This window comes from Eumetopias jubatus, unplaced genomic scaffold, assembly GCF_037043125.1.
Source record: "Eumetopias jubatus isolate StellerSeaLion01/CBP00866 unplaced genomic scaffold, mEumJub1_p1.0 scaffold_7, whole genome shotgun sequence".
In the NCBI taxonomy this organism is placed as follows: domain Eukaryota; kingdom Metazoa; phylum Chordata; class Mammalia; order Carnivora; family Otariidae; genus Eumetopias; species Eumetopias jubatus.
This window is the reverse complement of record NW_028274813.1, coordinates 48113202-48136859: the sequence shown is the minus strand read 5'-3', so window position 1 is coordinate 48136859 and position 23658 is coordinate 48113202. Positions and strand designations below refer to the sequence as shown.

General features: G+C 38.8%; 1 protein-coding gene across 1 annotated transcript in view; it reads right to left on the bottom strand.

The window, feature by feature from the left end:
- The window catches only part of MAP4K5 (mitogen-activated protein kinase kinase kinase kinase 5), a 108201-nt gene extending 84857 nt beyond the window's left edge, over positions 1 to 23344 (bottom strand). The window contains exons 1-2 of the mRNA XM_028101528.2: positions 23235 to 23344; positions 22764 to 22980 (exon numbers count right to left, since the gene is read on the bottom strand). Coding sequence (XP_027957329.1) covers positions 22764 to 22871 — 108 coding nt within the window. The 5' untranslated portion in view covers positions 22872 to 22980; positions 23235 to 23344. The remainder of the gene's footprint in view (positions 1 to 22763; positions 22981 to 23234) is intronic.
- Between the last annotated feature and the right edge of the window lie 314 nt (positions 23345 to 23658).

Here is a 23658-nt window from a genome sequence, read left to right as displayed (position 1 = left end):
CAAGTAGGGGGAGGGGCAGAGGGAGAGACTCCTCAAGCAGACTCCCAGCTGAGCAGGGAGCCCACGATGGGGCTGGATCCCATGACCCATGAGTACACGACCTGAGCAGAAACCAAGAATTGGACACTTAACCGACTGCACCACCCAGGAGCCCCTGGAGAGACTTATTATAATTAGTGCTGCAATGATTATAACTGCAAATATTTTGGCACATACCAGAGTTTATCAGTAAGGCAACTTACAAGTCTATTTGTTAGGTCAAAAGTATGTGAATTTTAAATGAAGATATTGCCATAGTGCCCTTTAACAAAACTGTGTGAATTTATATTCTCACCAACCTTGAATGTGAAATCTATATTCGCTAAGTTCTCTTGTAGGTCCAAATTTTAATTCTGTTTTTAAAATTATGAACTTCCATGTTATACATAATTTTAAATGGCTACATAATAGTCCACAAAATCATTCTCCCTTATTGTTAGACATTAAGAATGCTACACATAGTCTTTTCTCCTTTTTAAAAAATGTTTTATTGTTATGTTAATCACCATACATTACATCATTAGTTTTTGATGTAGTGTTCCATGATTCATTGTTTGGCTACACATAGTCTTTTTTTTTTTAAGATTTTATTTATTTATTTAATTGACAGAGAGAGAGAGAGAGAGACAGCGAGAGAGGGAACACAAGCAGGGGGAGGGTCAAAGGGAGAAGCAGGCTTCCCACGGAGCAGGGAGCCCGATGCGGGGCTCGATGCGGGGCTCGATGCGGGGCTCGATCCCAGGACCCTGAGATCATGACCTGAGCTGAAGGCAGTCGCTTAACCAACTGAGCCACCCAGGCGCCCCTGGCTACACATAGTCTTTTCATTATTTAAGATTATTTCTTTCAAATGGATTCTAAGGTTTGAAATTAACTAGGTCTAAGGGTATGAATATGAGCATTTAAGGCCATCAACACATACTACCAAAACAGTCTAAAAGCATTGTACTATTATGTTGTCATTGCTAATATAAATGCTCATTTTCACTACATCCAGTGGCATCATATGTAGAAATGCAATTTAATACTTTACGATGTCTTTCATTTACTCTTCAAAGTTTACACTTTCATAATTGGCATAAAAAATAAGGAGCGTATGATAAAACAGGAGAGTAAAATTATACCAATTTGCTGGATTAAATAGGTAATGTTACAAGAGGGAAAAAGGGAAAATAGAAGAATGACCAAGAATGTAGGGAAGACAGCCTTCAAAGGAATACTTTTAGAAATGACATAAAGAAGGTAAGAAAAAGAATAGAATGCGGGAGAGGGATACAGAAGGAAAATCACAAACAGGAAGAAGAAAAAAAAAAAAGGATTTTCTACAGAAGTCTCAAATATGTTGTGATAAGAAGTTCACATTTTCCTCACCTATCATGGTAAATTAGCGTAAGGAGGGGCCTGGGGAAGAGAACAGACATTTTAACTCTCCTCCCCAATGTAATTATCCCTCACCCAAACACAAACACATTTAGAGACATGGAACAGGTCAGCCAAAAGCCTCACACCACAACTACCCTCTCCTCTTTCTTGCCCTTGGACAAAAGAATTATCTGTTGGCCTTAGGTCTTGCCCCAGTTCCTAAGATCTTTCAGCATTTCAGTCCTCCCGTGGGCTATGGAAAATTATGTGCACACAGATTTAGGCTGTCCACTGCTCAACATTTCACATGCCAGTGAGATTCTGGTACAGAAAACATGGCCAAAAGTTATAAAATAAGCAGCAATAATTGACCTCTTGGGAGTCTTGTTCAGTGGGTTATAAAATGTCTACTAGAAGACAAATTCCATGATAATGATGCAAATTATATTTGTAGTTGCTTTACAGTTTGGAGGAACTCTCATACTCGTTACTTAATTCTATTTATTTAAACACAAAGACTTAGCTGGTCAAGTTAGGGGACATGCCCAAGGCTGTTCTGCTGGCCGGGGGCAAGAGATGGAGTTAGAACCCAGTAACTGTATTCTGATGTCAAGGTTTCACTGCTCCTTTCAATAGATGAGAATTCTGTTTTCCTTTTTTAAATGCAACAGGTACCAGAGAAAAGTATTAATTTCATAATATTTAATAGACTTCAGGGGTGACTTTTATTGAAAATAGGGTAATGTGCTAATCATATTTTACATTAAACTATTTCCTATGATGATTTTCAATATAAGAAATTGTGAATTCTTTCATATTTAAGGTCTTAATTTGAGAGTTGAATTTGATCCAAGGAAAAATATTATTATTTTAAATAATCTGGAAAAAGAGACCAAATAACAGTCAGTAGCCTTCCAAAATGTTTAAAATCCAACTTACAGGATTCAGAAAAATATCAACTGACAAGACTTTAATTCTTTTTTTAAGGCTTCTGCATTATAATCTAGCAAACACAATCCACTTTCATCCCTTCATGTCAATACATTTCCTGGTTTTTCCCTCTTTCTGCATTTCTCTAAGTGATAATTTTTAAATTTTTCCCTGGAATCCTATAGAAAACAGAAAAAAAAATCTATGGATATATAGTGGAAGTTTACATATGGGAAGCAAGATTTAAGTATAAGAGACATAGATGGCCCAAGAAAGTAACATGTATGTACACTCACAAAGAGTGACAGTTGAACCATTCAAGGCTCTAAAATTCAGATAAAGAGTGCAATGTTTAACTCATGTGACAGTGACAGATGCTGACACATCTCCAGCAACAAAATATCTTCAGGGTATTCATTATTCCAGTTTTCCAAGCAAAACAGGCATTAGAGCAATACACCCTGCCAGTCACTAGAAACCAAAAGAAAATATGAGCCCACACTTCCCAAATACAGATTATCAAACAAGTGCCAAGAGCATGAAAAGATCTAATATGCTTCTCTGACAATATGAAACAATTAATTCTGATTTTAATCAGATTAACCAGAAGCAAATGACTTGGTCTCTAGTTTGAAAACATTGTCCTCATTCTGGTACATTCTCCTTCCCCTGCCCTTCTCCCCGCCACATTAGCCTAGTTAATTCAGATCTCTCCTTCAGAATATAATTCAGATATCACCTCCTCCAGGAAGTCTTGCCTGACATCCCAAGGCTGAATGAAGTGTGTTCTCTTCTTAGCTCTGGGCAGGATTCTATGAAAAACTATGCCACAGGTAGATGCTCTATAAATTTGTTGAATGGACAATTACGACTGGAGTAAGGTAATTATCCTTCTTTTTTTTTAAAGATTTTATTTATTTATTTGACAGAGAGAGACACAGCGAGAGAGGGAACACAAGCACAGGGAGTGGGAGAGGGAGAAGCAGGCTTCCTGTGGAGCAGGGAGCCAGATGCGGGGCTCGATCCCAGGACCCTGGGATCATGACCTGAGCCGAAGGCAGACGCTTAATGACTGAGCCACCCAGGTGCCCCGGTAATTATCCTCTTTACTTAAAAAATAAGAATATTAAAATCCTCCACATCTAGGAAGTGCTATGAAACTAATAATATACTGCCTTAAATGGTCTTCTTTTATTTACGTTAACTCATTTTCAATTTTTTAAAAAAGATTTACTTATTTGAGAGAGAGAGGGCGTAAGCCAGTGGGGGTAGGGGCAGAAGGAGAGAATCTTCGACTTCCCCCTGAGTGCAGAACCTGACTCGGGGTTCAATCTCATGACCCATGAGATCATGACTTGAGCTGAAACCAAGAGTCGGACACTTTAACCAACTGAGCCACCCAGGCACCCCTCATTTTCAATTTTTATTACTATGTATTAAGTAAAGTATTTTAGAGAAAAATTTTATTTGTAAAAAATTACTACAAAATAGTATTTTGTTTTAAAAAATTCAGATATTATAAAATAAGATGACAGTCCCCCCCATCTCTCCCCATTTCATCCCCCGAGGTAATCTGTTAATAGTTTAGAGTATATCCTTCCAGATTTTTAATTAGGTTCTTTTTTTTAATTAATTATTTTAGAGAGAGAGAGAAAGAGATCGAGCGGGGAGGAGGAGCAGAGGAAGAGGGAATGAGAATCCCAAGCAGATCTCACAACCCTGAGATCATGACCTGACCCAAAACCAAGAGTCAGTGGCTCAACCGACTGAGCCACCCATATGCCCCAATTTGGTTGATTCTTAAGAACACATATGCTGACAGTGTGACAGTTTCTTACAAAGCTAAACATAGTGTTACCATACGATCTAGCAATCCCCACTTATCATTTACCCAGTTAAGTTAAAAACTTACATCCACACAAAAACCTGTAGAAGAATGTTTATAGCAGGCTTTATTCATAATCACCAAAACTGGAAATAATCAAGATGTCTTTCAATAGGTAATGATAAACTGTGGTACATCCACACAGTGGAATATTATTTAGTGATTTAAAAAAATGAGCCATCAAGTCATGAAAAGATATGAACCTTAAATGTATACTGCTAAGTGAAAGAAGTCAGTCTAATACCATATGATTCTAACTATGTGACATTCTGGAAACGGTAAAGCTATAGAGAGTAAAAAGGACAATGGTTGCCAGGGGTTTGGGTGGAGAGTGATGAATACATAAAGCATAGGGGGTTTTCAGGGTGTTGAAACTATTCTGTGTGAAACTGTAATGATGGATACACATCATTATGTATCTGTCAAAACCCCTAAAACTGTACAATACAACAAGTGAATCTTAAAGTATGGGGACTATAATAATATATCAATACTGGTTCAATAATTATAATAAATGTACCTGATGCAAGATGTTAATAAAAGGGGAAACCATGGGTACGTGAGTGGCTGGGGGGGTAGATGAATGTAACTCTACATACTATTTGCTTAATTATTCTGTAATCTAAAAATGTACTAAAAATTAAGTCTATTGATTATTTTTAAAAGAATACATATAAAACTATTTTAAGTATAGGATACTTTCAGACACATTTAGGAGTCCAATTTTCATGATTACAATCAACACAAATATGTTGTTTCAATTTAATAGAACCAAAATAAAGACACAAAGACCAAGGACACCTTGCTGTGTTTTTGTTTGTTTGTTTGTTTGAAGACACTCTGAAGGGCTCAGAAAGAAACAGCTCATTGAACAATTACAGAACCACATAAAGATGGTATTTTAATATTCAGCTGTACCAGGCAGAAGCCAAAGTATATGTAGTAACAGAAGTAAAAAGTAAAGAAAAATAATAAAAGCTAAAACTCCCACTGATAGAACACTTAAAGGTCAGTCTCCATTTTGAAGACATATTTCTGTTCTCTCCAAATGAAGAACCGATGGGCAAATTTTTGTACTCTGTAATTTTCCAGCTGGATTTTTAAAAACAGAAAACAGTACCAGGCTCTTTTATAATAAAAGGCAAAGAGGCTTTCAGAAAAAAAGATCTAAACAGAGACTTTACAGATTCAATTTACTAAAGAGATCTTTCAGAAATTTAACTATATAATTTCACACTATAATCCAGAAGAGTCATACATAATACTGATTTTGAAACCCAACTATTCCCTCCAACAAGTTTAATGCGATATTCTCAAGTATTTTTGTTTTTAACGCACAAGAATTTTGAAAATCCTGCAAAAGAAACTAATGGAAGTACCAAAGCACCTGTACAAAAAGGATCTAAATATATTTCTGATTCCTAGGTATTTTAGTAGGTTATTGGTATTCACTATTCAGACTTAAAAGTATACTAAACACCCAGAACTCTAATAAAATGTTACTACAGCTAACCTCTTATTTTTTAAAAAAGATTTTATTTACTTGAGAGAGAGAGACAGACAGAAAGAGTGTGCACGTGAGCACAAGCAGGAGGCAGGGGCAGAAGGAGAGGGAGAAGAAGACTTCCCCTGAGCAGGAAGCCTGATGTGGGGCTCGATCTCAGGACCCCAAGATCATGACCTGAGCTGAAGGCAGACGCTTAACTGATTGAGCCACCCAGGCGCCCTGCTTTTCTCTTACTTAACTCTTATTAATTAGGAAATGAAATTACTGGGTGGGGAAAGATAAACTAATAATAAATGGGTCAATGTCACAATAAAATCCATGAAAGAGCCTTTCCAGTTAAATTAAGTTTCTATTCTCATTGTTAATGCATTTCCCTTTAACCTCTTAATATTTCCAAGTCAATTTTACTTATCAGAGAAGCATTTTAACTCAAACTGTCCAGTCTTGGATTTTTAAATTCATTATTAAAAAAGTTACCTTAGAGTTCCACTTGCTCAAAGGCTAAAAAAAAAAAAGTAAAGATGCCGATCTTCCTGATTAAGCCATTTCTATTTCAACAATACCATGCAGCTCCCAGTTTTTTCAGCCATGAACTTCTTCACATGCTGTGAAATTTTTAAGGTGACTAAAAATAAAGTCTTGCGTCTACACATTTTACCTACAAGTTTTCAAGAAAGAATAGGAAGATAAGACTTAATAATGAACATTACACCTCTGTCACCATGAAGTTAGAATTTTTTAGAAGAGAATTTTTAAAAATTAGGTCAAAAAATGAAACTGGTAACTAATGACAGTCATCTAAAACCTACGACAACCAAGAGTGTCACCATGAAGTGAGCTCAGCCTTTATACACAACTTTGTTTCTTTTTTAATTGCATTTCTAGTTTATACACACAACTTTATTGTTCTTAACATTAGGCCCCTCATCCTATCTCTAATTAACTTCCTTCCAGCATATTTTTAGGGTCACAAAACTTTTCTGTAAAGCCAACTGGGGCCACCAGTTTTAAATATGGCCCCTTCCTCCAAAAATATTCTTTAACATAACAACAGAAAATCGAGACTTCTCTGTATTTAACAAGCTATCTCTAGTGGCCAGTGACTATTTCTCAGTCAGGATTATGCATCCGAGATTTAAGAATATGAGCTACAACACAAAAGCAGCAACACAGCATCTGTAAGGTTTGAAGAATGCAAAGAACTGGTTCATCCACAAAAAATGTAAACAATTATATCATAGGCTATAAAACCTCTATACCTGCATCTTTATGGAACACTGTTTGTGATTGGTTCATTCACTGAACAAATATTACTGACTATGCACCAGGTACTGTTGTTGATATTGGAGATTTAATTAAAGAAAAAAGTTCCTGTCTTCCAAGGCTTTTAACAGTTGGAGAGAGAGAAGTAGTAAACAGTAAATACCATACATTGTGACAAGTGCCCTCAAAGGTGATAAAAGACAACACAGGAAGGTTCTGACCCCATTCAAAGTTGGCTGGAGAAAGCTTCCAAGAGAAAGTAAATCTAAACTGAGACCTGATGAGAGACCTTGGGGTTGCGGGAGAAGCATGGTAGTGGTGGTGGTGGTAAGTGATTATGGCAGAATTCCAGGCAACAGTGTAAAGATAGGACAAAACACAGGTATCTCAAAGAAGTAAAATTATCTCGTGTTAAGGGAACTTAAGAGTGTAAAGAAGGGAATGGTGAGACGTAAGATTCCTCTGCAGCTCAAGACAGACTGTATCACCCACTGTTCTCTTGTAGCTACCATCTTAGTCACCCACTCCTTGTTCATTAAGATTTTATAGCCTCTGGTTCACAGTCATCTTCTCCACCTCTTCTCTTGCCTCTAAAGGAAGTCTTTAGAGACTTCATTCTCCAGATCTATTTCCTAACTTCTCATTCCTTGACCTCCTATCTGAATCTTGATTTCAAACACTGTTACTTCCTGCTGATGACCTATCCTTTCAGTTCACTAGTTCTTCCATACTTATGAAAGCATTCCCCTATGGCTACTAATTACGTCTCAATTCCTCACATTCCCTTAACTTTCAGGGTTCCATGGTCAATCACTCCATTTACAGTCACTCTCTTACATTCTTACTTCTTTCCCATCTTCCCATGTACCACACTAACCTGGCAAAATCCTAATCTGATTAAACCCAAACATCCACTCATTCCATAGTGGTATTCAAGAGCTAGCTAGCTAAATGCTGCTGGAAATGAATTTAAAATAATGTTAACTGGTCTTATTTTGAAATCATAACACAAATTTCAAACTACAACTTCTCCATTAGGAGAAGGTTATTTTCCACTCTTCATAAGGACTATTTTACTCCCTTCTCTTCAAACCTTCAAAAATGCCTCAGCCTCTTTATTACTCCCTCTTTTCTTAACTATCCTGAGTGATGATGGAATTTCAGTTTTTCTTTATCTAACATTCTCCTGTGTAGTCCTATGGCTTTAACAACCATCTCCAGGACAAATCTCTCCTGACTCAGCGCCAGATTCCTAAATCCATGGAAACCTGACAGGCATCTCAATTTTAACAAGTCTAACACAGAACACTCAATCATCCCTGCTCCATAAACCCATTCATTTCCATATCTTCCCAATCTAAATAAAATTAATTGCAACCATTCAGTTGCTTAAATCCAAACCCAAGATCATTCTTCATTTCTTCCATTCACATTCTTTACATCTGATATATAAGCAAATCCTGATGGCTTAAAAATATAAATCAAATCCATTCACTTCCCTTTACCTCCTCTGTTATATATACTCTACTTCAAGCTTGTCTCCATTACAAACCGGTAAGTTATTTAATGTGAAATGCAAAGAAACAGCAAGCCTAGCATAACCCCTAGTTTCTGGACTGCACAACTGAGTGGACAGTGTGGTCCCATTCACTACAAAGACAAACAAAGAAGATGAACACATCTTATGGGGCGAGACAGGAAGGTAGTGAAGGGGCATAGATGAATGGCTCAGATTCGAACATATTTAAATTTTAGGTTCCAATGGAAAACCAACTAGTGATACCCTATAAGCCATTTAATAGATAGCTCCTGAAGTTCAAGAGCTAACCTGGATTGGAGACAGATTTGGGCACCATCAACATGACTGAATCCAAGCCAGGTAGATAAGATTACTTAGGAAGAATATGGAGAATAAGAAAAGAAAGTCAAGAATAGAATGTAAAAAAATCACCCACATTTAAGGAATAGTGAAAATAGACAAAACCAAAACCACTCCAGAGATACTGTTCTATTAGAAGCCCAGTTTGGAGAAACTCATAGAAATCATCTAATTCAACTTCGTTCTAAAAAAGCAATTCTCTTCTACTTTGTAGCAGTAATTTAGCCAATCTGATACATTCATTTTTAGGATAACTTTAGTTGTATAAAGGCTTTCTTTATGATAAGCAAAATCTACTTTCCTATAATTTCTCCTCAGTGGTCCTAGTTTTGGACTGTGAGATAATACTGATTTAGCATATTCCTCCTACTGTGACCAATTTCAGATATCTAAATTTATTAATTTATTAAGCATTTATTGAGTCCCTATGGCAGTCAGGGTCTAGGTCCTAATTTTAACCCTGCTCAGACAAAAAATATAAAAGCTGGGGTGCCTGGGTGGCTCAGTCAGTTAAGCATCAGATTCTTGGTTTTGGCTCAGGTCATGATCTCAGGGTCCTGGGATAGAGCCCCATGTCGGACTCTTTGCTTGGTGCAGAGTCTGCTTGTCCCTCTCCCTCCCCCTCTGTTCTTTCCCCCACTTGTGTTCTCCCTCTCAAATAAAATTTATATATGTGTGTATATATATACATATATATATGCATATATATAGAAGCTTCTTTCTAACTACAGACAAACATCCAATCCCTTCAAAATGCCACATATAGTTTCCAGACCGTTCCTACCATTCTGGTTACTATGTACTTTGATTAAGTGCTCAAAGTTTGATGTCCAACAAAAATGATAGCAGTTATAACACTAGACTCATGGCACTAAAGGGGACTTCTTCTTTTGAATTTCTATAAAGTTATTTAAATTTAAAAATAAATGTCTAAAGTGTTATATTCAAAACAGAATGGAATACCTTATCCTCTGACAAGAGCAAAGTGCTTCATTTTTCTTATAAATCCTTTTAGTAAAAAGGGAGGTTATAAACACTAGACATATTATACATATATAAATTGTTATATGAATTTCAAGAAACTACTTCCAGTTAAGACTTAAATTTATGGGGACAAAATATAATAAGGGTGGAGTCACTTATGGCATAACCTCCACATGAAAATTTAAAATAAAGATTAGTCATTCATTATTTTAATATCTTTTTTTCATTGAGCACAACCTATGCATCAGATACATCAGACACGAGGGTAGTATTGCTGGAGTAAGAGCAAAAAATTACAAAGATGTACCTGCCCTGTTTGAGTTTCAATGAGACAGATTACAGATAGCACCTAAAAAGGAACTGACTACTTCTGAGCATACTATGTCCTTATTGTTTAAATAAGTTAAATGACCACTTGTCAAGGATAGGGTTTGGGATTTTTGCACTGCGTGAGAAGTCCCTGCCAACTCACAAATTCCTTAATTTTTATGGAGTATTTCCAAGCTGCCTTCCACACAGTTATACAGGTCTAGACAGGTGCTCCTGCTGCCATAGGAGACTGCAGTGCAGCGTTCCTGCAGACATGTTACCAGGCAGACATATTCAGAGCCTGAAGCCTTCCTGTTAGGGTTACTCTACATCTGTCCACATGACTTATTTCTCAGGACACACTAAAGCCTTAGCCTGTTAGGACACTTACTTGCCTGTGAAAAGCATTTTCTTAACCCTTTCTTAGAACAGATTGATTTTATTAAAAGGAGAGTTCCATCCAAAAGGTTACTTAAATTGAATTATCTGGATGTCCTAATGGCAAAGAAAAAGGAAGAAAGAGCTTAAGATTAAAATAGGGAACGACTCTTGGTGGGTTCAACACTTTTGAGGAATAATTAGTCAAAATTCACTAAAATTTCAAAAAGCTTAGAAAATTTAATTCTAGAAATTTACTTAAAGAGTTTTATTTTTGTCTTAAGAATTTGTTCAAGGACACTGATCACAGCATTGCTTATACTAAGGAAATTCTGGAGACAATCTACCTGTTCAACAATGGATTAAAAATTGTACAATGGGGCCAAAAATCTAAGCAAAACAGATATAAGTCAAAAAAATTTTTTAATTGTAAAATGATACAAGGAAATAATATACAAATACAAAATGTATATTTTTACTAACATAAAAAGTTGTTTGTGATACTGTTAAATGAAAAAAATCTTCACTATCATATACGTAGTATATATGTGCTTATATATATTATGATTTATGTATATGCCATTAATATTATCTTTTTAAAAGTCTACAAAGATATAAACAACAATGTTTATCTTTTGGTAAAGAAGATACAGGTAATTTTTCATTTATTCCTATATCATAGTTTTCTAAAATTAACTCATATTACTTAAAATGTATTTTAAAAATAAAAGGTAGGAAAGAAGGCTATTTATGCCTAGGCAAGGAAGAAAGGCAAAACAGGAAGGCAAGTCCTACCCATGGATCTATGCTACTGCTGAAATAGTAACAGGAAATTATTCCCGGAAAAAAACTGGTAGGGAACCAAGCATCTTGATCATCTAATACAATTAACAGTTAAAAAGCTTAAAATGTAAAAGTTGTGGGGCACCTGGGTGGCTCAGTTGGTTCAGTGGCTGACTCTTGATTTTGGCTCCCGTCATGATCTTAGGGTCCTGGGATCAAGCCCCACAGTGGCTCCGCCCTTAGCTGGGAGTAGGCTAGAGATTCTCTCCCCCACTCTGCTCCTTCCCTTCTGCCCCTCCCCCCCCCGGCACACATGCTCCCTTTTTCTCAAATAAAAAATTAAATAAATCTTTTTTAAAAAAAGATTTTATTTATTTGAGAGAGAGACAGAGACAGAGAGAGCATGAGCTGAGAGAGAGGCAGAAGCAGACTCTCTGCTGACCAAGGAGCCTGATGCAGGGCTTGATCCCACAACCCTGGGATCATGACCTGAGCCAAAGTCAGGCGCTTAAGCAACTGAGCCACCCAGGTGTCCCAAGATAAATAAATCTTTAAAAAAAAAAAAGAGGGTAAGAAGGCACAGCTCACCTAAAAAAGGAGGTGCATGTGTTTGAGAAGTAACAAAGTGGTTCACAAGACAATGCTAAAAGTCACATCCTTCTCAGGCAGTCCTATTTACCTTAAATTAGACAGAGGCACACAGAAGTAACTACTTAATGGTAACTGCCTGAAATAATTAGTATTTTAATTTATAATAGCATTACACCATACAGTCAGTCTATGGGACTCAGTTAATCTAGATAACAATAACCATAAGTTTAAAGTCCAGACAAAACGAGGGCAAGAGAAGGCACAAAAGAGTGTCCCAACAACGAAGAAAAAAAGACAGATTCTCTTTTTAGTTATTTACATTGTAGGGTGACTATGAGCTGAGTCATCTCCATAGTAAAGGCAAATCAACCCTGGGTTCTGATTTGGAAAATATGAGGGTAAGAGTAATGACCAGAAGGGGTAACAGGAAAAAGTCTCTTAAAAATTAGTGCTGCAAACTGAAGTTTATATGCACGTTCAAATCCGTCCAAAAAAAATCCCTCATCTCTCAGTGAGGCCACCAAGTTTCATCTGACCGTAATTTGTTCAGAGCTTATTATGTGGTAAGCAATGTGTTAAGGGCTGTGTGTGCCCCAATCAATTTAAAGATACAGTCGCCAGGCAGCTGAGAATAGTGGAAATAACAGAGATAACAGAGTCAGAAAATCTGGACTCAAATCCTCATAGTGCCACTTATTCACAGTAAGACCTAGGACAAATAGTAAGTTTTTCCTTGGGTAAACCAGAGATGATAATATACCTGTCCCTACTTCATAGGATTACTATAAGAAACAAGTAATATACTGATTACGAAAGAGCTGAACAAACATTAGTCACTCTTAGTCACTTTAATCCGATTTCATTTTTGTAAAAATGTCGGAAGGTGGGGGTCAATATGATTCATGGGCCCAAACACCTCCAAGGATACATCAGGCTATCTGTCTGGCTTCCCAATTCATCTTCTCAAAATCTCAGTGGAAGATGATGACATTTAACAGAAATAAAGATCCATTCGACCTAAGTTCATCTTGCCCTTTACAGAGAGTTATCTACACTAACTTAAATAGTACTTCACACAACTGAAGAGTAATAGCCAATATACGATTAGTCCAGTACAGCCGAAAGTGCCTGCTCCAATTAATATGAACTTGGACTAAGTTCTCAAATTGACAACAAAGCCTTGAAAATATAAGTTATCACTTGTTAATAACCTTCATAGTTCTCTTCCTGTATATTTGGTCTGAAACCACAATTTAAAGCTGAGAAGTGAAACTTTTATATAAATTTTGAAAGCAAAAGCAGTTTAAGAAATCTAAGTCAATCTGCAACCTATCCCATTTGTCTTTAACAAAACCACTGGAAATGAGGGTTAAAGTGAACATGCTGAACCTAAGTAATAAAAACAACAAAAACACTAAAATGTATTATAAGCCTAAGGTGAAGGCTATATCCACAAGTTAATTCTGAAACTAGAATTTATACACCTGCACCAGTGATTTGTAGACATATAAATAAAACACCAAACTGTTTTATGTCTACCTTCACCAAGATGAAAATATTTTAAAGACTTCTTTTATAGTTTTCACAACATTTCTATGAAGGTAGAAAAGAGTTTTTAAATAATTTGCCTTCGGTCATAGTCCAGAGCTTCATATCTACAACCACAACCATGTTCTTTTTTTAGGCAGTCATAAAATAAGCCTATTTCTGCACAGTAAGAAATACTAAATTAAGATTTAACCAGGGGCGCCTGGGTGGCTCAGTCAATTAACTGTCTGTCTTGGGCTCAGGCCCCACTTTGGGCTCCTTGCTCAGCGGGGAGCCTGCTTCTCCCTCTCCCTGCCGCTCTCCCTGCTTGTGCTCTCTCTGTCAAATAAATAAAGAAAATCTTTAAAAAAGAAAAAGACTTAACCAGATGATTTATAAAATGGTAAACATCCGTAACAGTTCACTTCAACCTAATAACACACTTTATTTTCACAGTAACCTTACACAATATTTAACATAACATCTAATTAACTTTTAATAAGATATGCACTAGCTTAATAAAACATGTAATTTTAAATAAGATTTTTGAAGCACAGTCCTTATTTTTTTGCTGTTAACCTATTTTTGCAAAGTATTCACTCTCTCTCACACTACCATGAAAACCCAATAATCTCTTATGCCAGACTACCAGGGTACAGAAAGGACAGTATATTCAAACAAATTACTATCAAAGAAAGAGAGAAAGTAGGTGATGTTTTGATATCAAATGTCAGAGAGATAATAAACAGCATATACATACATTTTCTATCACCTTCATATTTGGGGCCATTAGGCATGCCTACTTATTAGCATTTAAAGATTAGAGATCACTAGTAGAGAGAGACATAGTAGAGGCAGCCACATATTTGTTTACAAAATCAGCTTTTAAAAAATTACATAGGAATGGGTAACACCTCCAACAGATGAACTTAATTTAATTAAAATCACAATGATCTGTACTCTTGCACCAGCCAATAAGAGGGATGATGGCAACGACTGTGTCTTAGTTCTAATTCCTCACCCTAAGCTTACAATTTAACTGTAGTGATAGGGTCAGGTGATTCAGTAAGATAGATATTTAAGACTTCTGATTACGCAGATATCCACATAGCTAAGTCCCTCATTTGCTTTAGAGTCTTGGCTCAAATCTAACCTCAGTGAGGCATACCCTGACGATCCTCATATAATTCCCCAACTGCCCCCCAGCCCACCCTGGCGATCCTGATTCTCCTTAACCTGTTCAACGTTTCCTTCTTTTCATATCTTTAATCGCCTTCTAACATATACACAACTTATCTATTAATGTTTATCATCTCTTTCCCTCTACTACAATGTAAGTTCCATGAGAGCAAGAATCTTTGTCTACTTTGTTCACCTATGGATCCCAAGGCCCCAGTACAGTGTCTGGCACATAAGAAGTCCTCTAAATACTGAATGAATGTTTAATACCCCTTTCCACCCTGTCATCACCCTGCTCCATCCCAGCTCCCCATTCATCAGTGTGCCTCATCCTAACCATACCGTAGGGAAACTGGGGCTGGAAATCAATGGAGGCTCTACTTTAGAGAGGAAGAGGGAGAGAAAAAAAGGGGAGGGTAGAAAAAAGGGAGGGAAGTAAGCTTTAAAAGTATTCCCGGGGCACCTGGGTGGCTCAGTCCTTAAGCGTCTGCCTTCAGCTCAGGTCATGATCTCAGGGTCCTGGGATCGAGCCCCAGGTCGGGCTCCCTGCTCAGCGGGAAGCCTGCTTCTCCCTCTCCCACTCCCCCTACTTATGTTCCCTCTCTCGCTGTGTCTCTCTCTGTCAAATAAGTAAATAAAATATTAAAAAAAAAGTATTCCCTAAGTCCCTAACAATCCCATCCTAAGTTTTTGTCTTTAGTCTTTCTCAATTTTCAATTCCTCCCAAATTCTTTGTCTTGATTTCATTCCCTGTGGAATTCCTTCTCTAAATTCAGCAACACTCCTGGTCACTGGGTAATAAAACAATCCTGAAGAATAATAACTGAAAAGCTATAATCAGCCTCAATGGAAGGAAGAAAACAGAAATAGTGGAAGAAACATCTGTGTCTCATTGCTTCTTCCTTTCACAGCTACAGTGCTTCAAGGAGGGGTCTACATTCCCTCTACTTCCTTACTTACCATTTATACTTGAACAATTTTGCTTTTTAACACATTTATTCTATTTTTAATTCAAGGATAGCTGACAATGTTACATTAGTTTCAAGTACACAACATAGTGACTCAACAACCCTATACGTTATGCTATGCTCACAAGTATAGACACTGTCTGTCACCACACACTATTACAATACCAGTGACTATATTCCCTATGCTGTACCTTTCATCCCTATGACTTGCTCATTCCACAACTGGACACCTGTATCTCCCACTTCCCTTTACCCATTCTGCCCATCCCCCCTACCCCTTGCCCCCTCCCTGCTGGCAACCACCAGTTGTTCTCTGTACTTATGGTTCTGTTTCTGCTTTTTCTGTTTATTTGTTTTTTAGATTCCACATATAAGTGAAATCATACAGTATTTGTCTTTCTGTCTGATTTATTTCACTTAGCATAATACCCTCGAGGTCCATCCATGTCATCGCAAATGGCAAGATTTCATTCTTTTTTTGGCTGAGTCATATTCCACTGTATACCACATATACCACATCTTTATCCATCCATCTATCGATGGACACTTGGGATGCTCCCACATCTTGGCTACTGTAAATAATGCTGCAATAAACACAGGGATGCATATATTTTTTTTGAATTAGTGTTTTCGTTTTCTTTGGGTAAATACCCAGTAGTGGAATTACTGGATCATATGGCATTTCTATTTTTAATTTTTTGAGGAACCTCCATACTGTTTTCCACAGCGGCTGCACCAATTTACATTCTCACCAACAGGGTGAGAGGATCCCTTTTTCTCCACATCCTTGCCAACACTGGTTATTTCTGGTCTTTTTGATACCAGCCATTCTGACTGGTATAAGGTGGTATTTCATTGCAGTTTTGATTTGCATTTCCCTGATGATTACTGATGTTGAATCTTTTGCTCTTAATGAACCCTACTGACTCTTATTTGTATGACCACTATGTTGCTCACTCCTTCAAAACGTATTTATTGAGCACATACTATCTGGTAGGCACCATGCTAGGCTAGCTGATCCAATGGTAAACATAAGGTCCCTGTTCTCATGCAGTTCGAATAGAGCAGGAAGACTGACAGCAACAACGATATGTGAAAAATGAGTATTAGGGTAAGGAATCATACAGCAAATAGATATGACCTTATTTAAGGGACAGAAAAGGCCTCCCTGAAAATGCAATGTTTAAAAAATAAACCCAGGGGCACATGGATGGCTCAGTCGATTAAGTGACCCAACTCTTGATTTTTGGCTCAAGTCATGATCTCAGGGTGGTGAGACTGAACCCCTCTTCAGGGTCCATGCTCAGTGGGGAGTCTACTTGAGATTCTCTCTCTCCCTCTCCCTTTGCCCACCGCCCTGGTTGTGTGCTCCCTCTCAAATAAATAAACACATCTTAAAGAAAAAAAAAAAACCCGAAGAGTAGCAGAGGAGAAAGAAGAGGAAGAGAATTCTAAGAAAAGGAAACAGTACCTGCAAAAACGTGAAGGACAGAACGTACAGTGAATATAAGGAACTGAATAAAGTTCAGAATGGTTAGAACGTCAGGATAGGCAGGGCCTGAAAGTGTATATTATTCTAAGGCTTTATTCCATGGATAAGGAGAATAAAGGAGGAATGACACAAGACTTCAGATTTATAATTTTTGAAGATCAGTATATTTTGCTCATTGCAGTCAGAGCAGACGGGAAAAAGAATGGATGCAAGAGATGATAGAGATGAGCTCTATGTAAAGAACTATGATTTCTATGTAAAGAACTTCCTCATCCCTCTTTGTTCCTTCTCAGACACCTTCAATGTATCATTTTCTTCTGCCACCACTCTAACAGTACAGCATTTCCTCAACTCTCCTATAAACTCTCTTGGGTGACCTCACCTATATTTCACAGGTACCACCCCATAAAGTGATGACTCCCAAACCTGTATCCCCAGTTCATCTCTCAAGGCCAGAGCTACATTTCCTACCATCTATTAGACATATCCACCAATGCAATGCCGTATGTCTAAAACCAGACACAAGATCCAGACCCACACATTTAGTATTTTCTAATTTTGTTGATGGCAGCAATATTATCACCCAAGTCAGAATTTTAAATGCCACTGATTACTTGTCCCCCCCCACAATTAACCATCAGGTAATTTTGATCATCTTCTAAATACGACTCAAATCCATCCCTTCCTTTTATCTCCAGTTCCAGAGCCTAAATTTAGGTTTGCATGAACTCTCATTTGGATTATTCAATAACTGGTCTTTAGACTTCCAGCAACTGTACCTAATCCATCCTCTACGACATGAGAGATTCTCTTCTTCAGTGTCTCTTCAGTTTATAGGAAGAAGTCCAAATTCTTTGATATGACATATAAGGTCCATTATCTGGCCCTTTTCTTCCAGAAAATAGCCTGTGTTATCCATCTATGACATCTCTGCTATATTTGGTCACACCAAATCTGCAGATGCAGATCCCTCAAAATTCATCATGGTTTCTCAAGATGCCAGGTATTTGCATCCACTATTCCCATAGCCTGAAATATCTTTCCCATTTCGTCCACCTGAAAATCACTCTGCATTCTTTTACAATCCAGTTAATGCCCCTTCCTCTGTTAACCCTCCCTAGTTCACATCAGAGTTCTTTCTCCTCTCCTCCCTTCCCCTATTCCCAGGAAAGACAGAATTAGGTATTTGACTTCACTTCTACTATGGCACTTCCACTATTATAACAGTCTACATGTCTGTTTTCCTGACTAAATTATAGGTTCCTTTTTGATAGTGTACTTTTTCTTTCTTATGTCTCCCTCCCCATACCCTAACATCCAATTGGCATCCAGTAAATATTTCCAGAATAAATGAATCTCGGGGCACCTGGGTGGCTCAGTCATTAAGCATCTGCCTTCAGCTCAGGTCATAATCCCAGGGTCCTGGGATTGATCCCACATTGGGCTCCCTGCTCAGCGGGAAGCCTGCTTCTCCCTCTCCCACTCCCCCTGCTTGTGTTCCTTCTCTTGCTGTGTCTCTCTCTGTCAAATAAATAAAGTCTTAATTAAAAAAAAAAGAATAAATGAACCTATACAATGGGATCCCGAAATATGCTTCAAAATGCCTCAGGTCATTCCAGAATTGTGACTTCTGGCTTAAGGGAGAGAAAAGAAGGGTATACATAAAAGAGGGATTTGTCCCAGTGGACCCAGTTCATCCAGCACCCAGAAGAACCCATGAAAGTTTTAAAACTACATGACAAAGATTTCCATATAAATTATACATTATTTATAATTGCAAAAAAAATTTTCTAATTGAAAACAAATATGAACCTTAGAATAATTCACCAAATGAGTGTTTGTTCAATAGATCATTTAAAAATGGTATTTTTTAAGAATATTTAATGACCACGGAAAATGCTAGCCATTCCTATTCAAGTAGAAAAAAGATATACATTGTGATCCTTGTTTTATAAAAGCCATTTATAGAAACATATTGGTTTAAAAACAGGAAAAGAGCTTGAAATAAACTATATTGAATTATTAACTGTGTTAACTCTGGGCAGTTTTCTATAACTAATATCATTCAACAAATACTTATTGAGCATCTATCTCTCATACAGTGATGAACTAGAGACATCTATTCCTTCCCTCCTGTAGCTAGACATGTCATTCTTGTATAATCAATCAGAAAAAGCATGCAGGTTAGAAAAAAATACATGGGTCTGCCCACTCTGAATTTATAGCCCACAAAAGTTAAAAAAAAAAAAAAAAAAGATTCCTAGACCTTCTCTGGAATAGAGGTTGGGAACAATTTTGATACAAATATTTTGATAAAGACCACCTCAATGGCTTGTGTTGTTAATTATAAACTGTTATCATGATACTGTAATTGTCTAGATCATTTGACATGTCTAGTTCTTTTGTAGACAGAAGGTACTGAAAACAGTGAATCTCCAGACTTCCTCTTCCTGTTGGCAGATTTAAATATTAACATTAATTACAAATAAAATTTACTCAGCTGAAATTTAATCCTTCACCCATCTTCCACCTCATTTCTTTTCTTTTTTGTTTCTTTCCCCTCTACCATTTCCTGCTCTTGCTCTATTTATCTAAAAGAATTCTTTTCAACCAGGGAATAGCCAGTTGAAGATTGAGCTCTCCCCTACTAGAGATTCTCAGCGAAGACAGGAGCTTCAGCTTCAGAGGGGATCTGCGTTTTTGAAGAGCATATATATAATTCACAAAGAGTCTCAAAGCTGTAGTCCCTTTAAAGCTCCTGCTTCAAAAGATGCTTGCTTTTCCTGGTAAGAATAAAATCCTGCTCCAGACAGTTGCTATAGTTGTAATATTTATTTTAAAAAGTAGATAATACCCTACTAGAAGAGCAACTAATTTATCTTCATTATTCTTCACTGTTATTATTTTACTAGTTTATATCACCGACTGAAAATACTCCTAAAGCTTCCAAGGATTTTCAGCTCATCAGAAACACAGTGATAAATAGCAAAATTACTCTAACTGCTCTGAGCTTCAAAACTTCAGCACTACATTCTGAATGTTACGTGTTTTTAGGTTTATAAAAGTAAATACAAGCTGACACAATTCTGTAGGATTTAGACAGCTGAAAATGGGTATGCTATGAAACAGTCTTCCAGAAAGTTTTCCTAGAGAACTCAAACAATTAAAATTTGTACAAAAAATACATAGCAGGATATAATAGACATTACATATTAACACAGAGTATTAAGTGCTAACTTAGTGTTGTGATGTCAAAAGAATATGTCCAGACAACTAGGTGATAGAATTACTGAGAATTATTCATTCATTCATTCATCAAATTTTTAGCACTTACTCTGCACCAGGCAGAATTCCAGGTACTGTTAGAGATAGAGAAATGAAAACAGATAAAACTCCTGCCCTCATGGAGTATGTTGCTGGATTGAAAAAGATAATAAACAAGAAGAAAGGAAAGATTATGTTACGTGGTGATTACGTGCAAAGAAAAAAAAATAAACCAGGAAAAAAAGATGGAGGGTGTAAAAGCAAGGAGGGAGGGGAGCAAGTCATGGCTGTCTGAGGAAAAACATTCTGAGCAGAGGAAATAGCAAGAACAAAGACCCAAAGGTAGGAAGATGCTTATTATATTTAAGGAAGAGCAAACAGGTCAGTGTGGCTGGAACAGAATGAAGAGGAGAAAGTTATAGATGAGGGGCGAGAGGTAAAGGGGAACAGCTAGGGCTTCCTGGAGGAGCCTGTGAGGAAGGTTTTCATGGACAAGTAAGACAGCAACATTTGAAAAGGAGGGTGGAGGGTGATTCCAGGTAATGAGAACAAAGGAAAACCAAGAACCAGGATTCTGAGGATGTTTAGGAATCAGAGGCTGACCAAGAGTGGAATGAGCATACATGTGAGTGTGGGAGAACATGAATGTGGTAAGCAAGGAGATGGGGCGGGGCGAGGGGGTCACTGACCCTCTGTTTAGGAGCTGTGGGAGAGAGACACAGGGCAGGGGGGCACCAGGGTCAGACAAGCACTAGCCTTCCCTTTAACACAACCCTTTGCTTTTCCTGGCAAGAATAAAATCCTGCTCCAGAGAGTTGCTTTAGTTATTATATTTATTTTTTTTAAAAAAAAAGGTGGATTATTTTGAGATTCTTGTGGGGAAAACACTTTAAATTTTCTTGTAGTAGGGAGAAGAGAAAATATACAAGACCTGGAACTTAGACTTAAGTATTTTGTTAACATGAACTGAACTGATCTAATAGTGAATCATAAGATGAAAATGACTAAAAAGTAAGACTGAGAAGGCAAAATAGGAATTTCAACTTTTAAAGCGCATTCCACAAAATGGCTAATTCATGGCTAAACAATGAAGAATTAATTACCTCTAATTCTACATAAAGAGGATTCTGTTTTTATTATCCACTTTGAATTCAAAGTGGATTCACAGGGCAAGAACTGGGACTTCCCTCATAGTTCAACATCCCATACCTAGGGCAGTGCCTACATAGAAGATTCAAATGCCCTTTTAATGAATAAAAAGCCTACCCATCACAGTCCATTTCAGCAAAATGACACAGTGCTAGAGTTGTCATATACCACCTTGAATCACTACTATTAATGGAATAATAAAAGCAGAAAAGGAGAAAAAAGGGAGGTTGTCTTTCCATTTTACCATCTGTGCAATACAACAACATACCCCAGAGGAGTCGACTGTAAATTACCCATATGACAGAAGGCCATTTCAGCTATATACAGGAGTGTTGTTTGGAATAATGGGATATATATCATGATTAAATCCAGTAAACAAAGCTGTTGCAAAAATCAAAGGAAATTTCCCTTAATATAGCCACATGAATTACATTAACGTTCCTTTTGAAATAGAAAACAAAAAGCATAAAGCAATCTGAAACAATCCCTTTCCTTTTAATCCTTCAAGAACTCAATGGATTTAGGGAATTCAGTTTGCTTCTCTATAATTCTTCTTTAATCCCAAATTAACAGTACCTTACCCTGCCATTTGTCTCAAATAATGCGAAAGAACACAATTAAAAAGACAACAGCTCTTATCCCCTCTTGGTCATGGAATGTTCTAAATCCCTGAGAGAGGAACTGCTAAAGTAGGGGAAAAAAAAAATCAACCAAATACAAATGATGAAACATCTGCCAGGAAAAGCAGAGTTCTACATAGGATGTTTGTGCACATATCATTTTGATTAGTATTACACTGATTACAGTTAAAATTAACAGACCTGGTTTCATATGACTTTTTAAATCATGCTCAAGCACTTAATTTTTTTCTTTAAATGCAAATGTCTAATGTCAATATTCTTTCTCATCTACCGTCTTTCATAAAGCATTTTTCCATGCTAAGCCTAGCACATCCTCATGTGCTAGGGGATTCGAAATCCCCTGGATACCACAAATAAACGTAAAAAGCCTTTATGCCACACACAAAAAAGTACAACAGTGATTTGCAACGGTGTGGTTAGTTTTGCGTGTTGGTGACGATCAGAGCAAGCAATGAATACAGACAGGGTGCTCTGAGCTGAGTAAAAAAGGAACCCGTCCGCTTCATCCCCAAGATGCAACAATAAAGGCATCCTCCCCACGTCTCATACTTGGCCAGAAAGTGACCCTATTCCCGGGAGCCAGACGACCGCAGGAAAGCAGCCCGGCTCGGGGCCGGGCCCGGCCTGCCTCACCTTATAAACGTCCCCGTAGGTGCCGCTGCCGACCCTCTGGACGAGCTCGTAGTCCTGCTGCGGGTTCCGCCTCAGGATGTCCGCGGCAGGCCGCAGCGGGGCCTCCATCTTCGCTCAGGGCCCGGCCCCCGCTGGCTCTGCCCGCGGCGCCCCGATTCCCGCTAACGAGGACGAGCGGCGCCGCTTCCCAACATGGAGCCTCTGCCCGCAGCTCCGCCTGCACGAGCAACGAGCAAGGGCTACAACCCGGAGCGGCCCAGCCCCTTCCCTTCCGCCCCGCCGGGGGCCGCGGACAAGCGGGCCTGGGAGGGTCCACGGCGCCCCGCAGTCCCGTCCCGGGCGCGGCCCTTCCCCCTCCTGACCGCTCGCGAACAGCCCGGCCGGTCTCCCCGCCCGCCGGGGGCCTGGGGCCGGCTCGGTACCCGAGGGGGGCGGCCCGGCTCTTTGTTGAGCGCGGAGTCCGGCACCTACTTCCGCACCGGCGCCCGCGTCCCTCTTCCCGGCGCCCGCCGGCCACTCCAGGTCTTGCGCCGCCGCCTCCCGCCGCACCGCACGTCCTCTCGCGGCGGCGAAGGTGCGTACAGTCGCCGCCGCCGCCGCCGCCGCCGCCGCCGCCGCACCACGTCCCCCCCCCCCCCCCGGGGCTGCGTCACCGGGTGAAACGTTCCCGGCCAGCGTGGGTCGGCGCCCAGCGGCCCGCCCGAGCGCGCCGGCCGCGGGACCAGAGTGCCTCCCTGAGGCTTGGTCGGGACACGACACCCTCCCGGCCGCCAGGCCACCGCGCCCCCTGGCCGGGCGCGTCCCCTCGGGGCCCAGGCTGTGCTACCCACTGAGATTACGGACGCCCCCGGACATTCGTGAACCGACGGGCCTCCGGTAACCCGCCCCCCAGCTT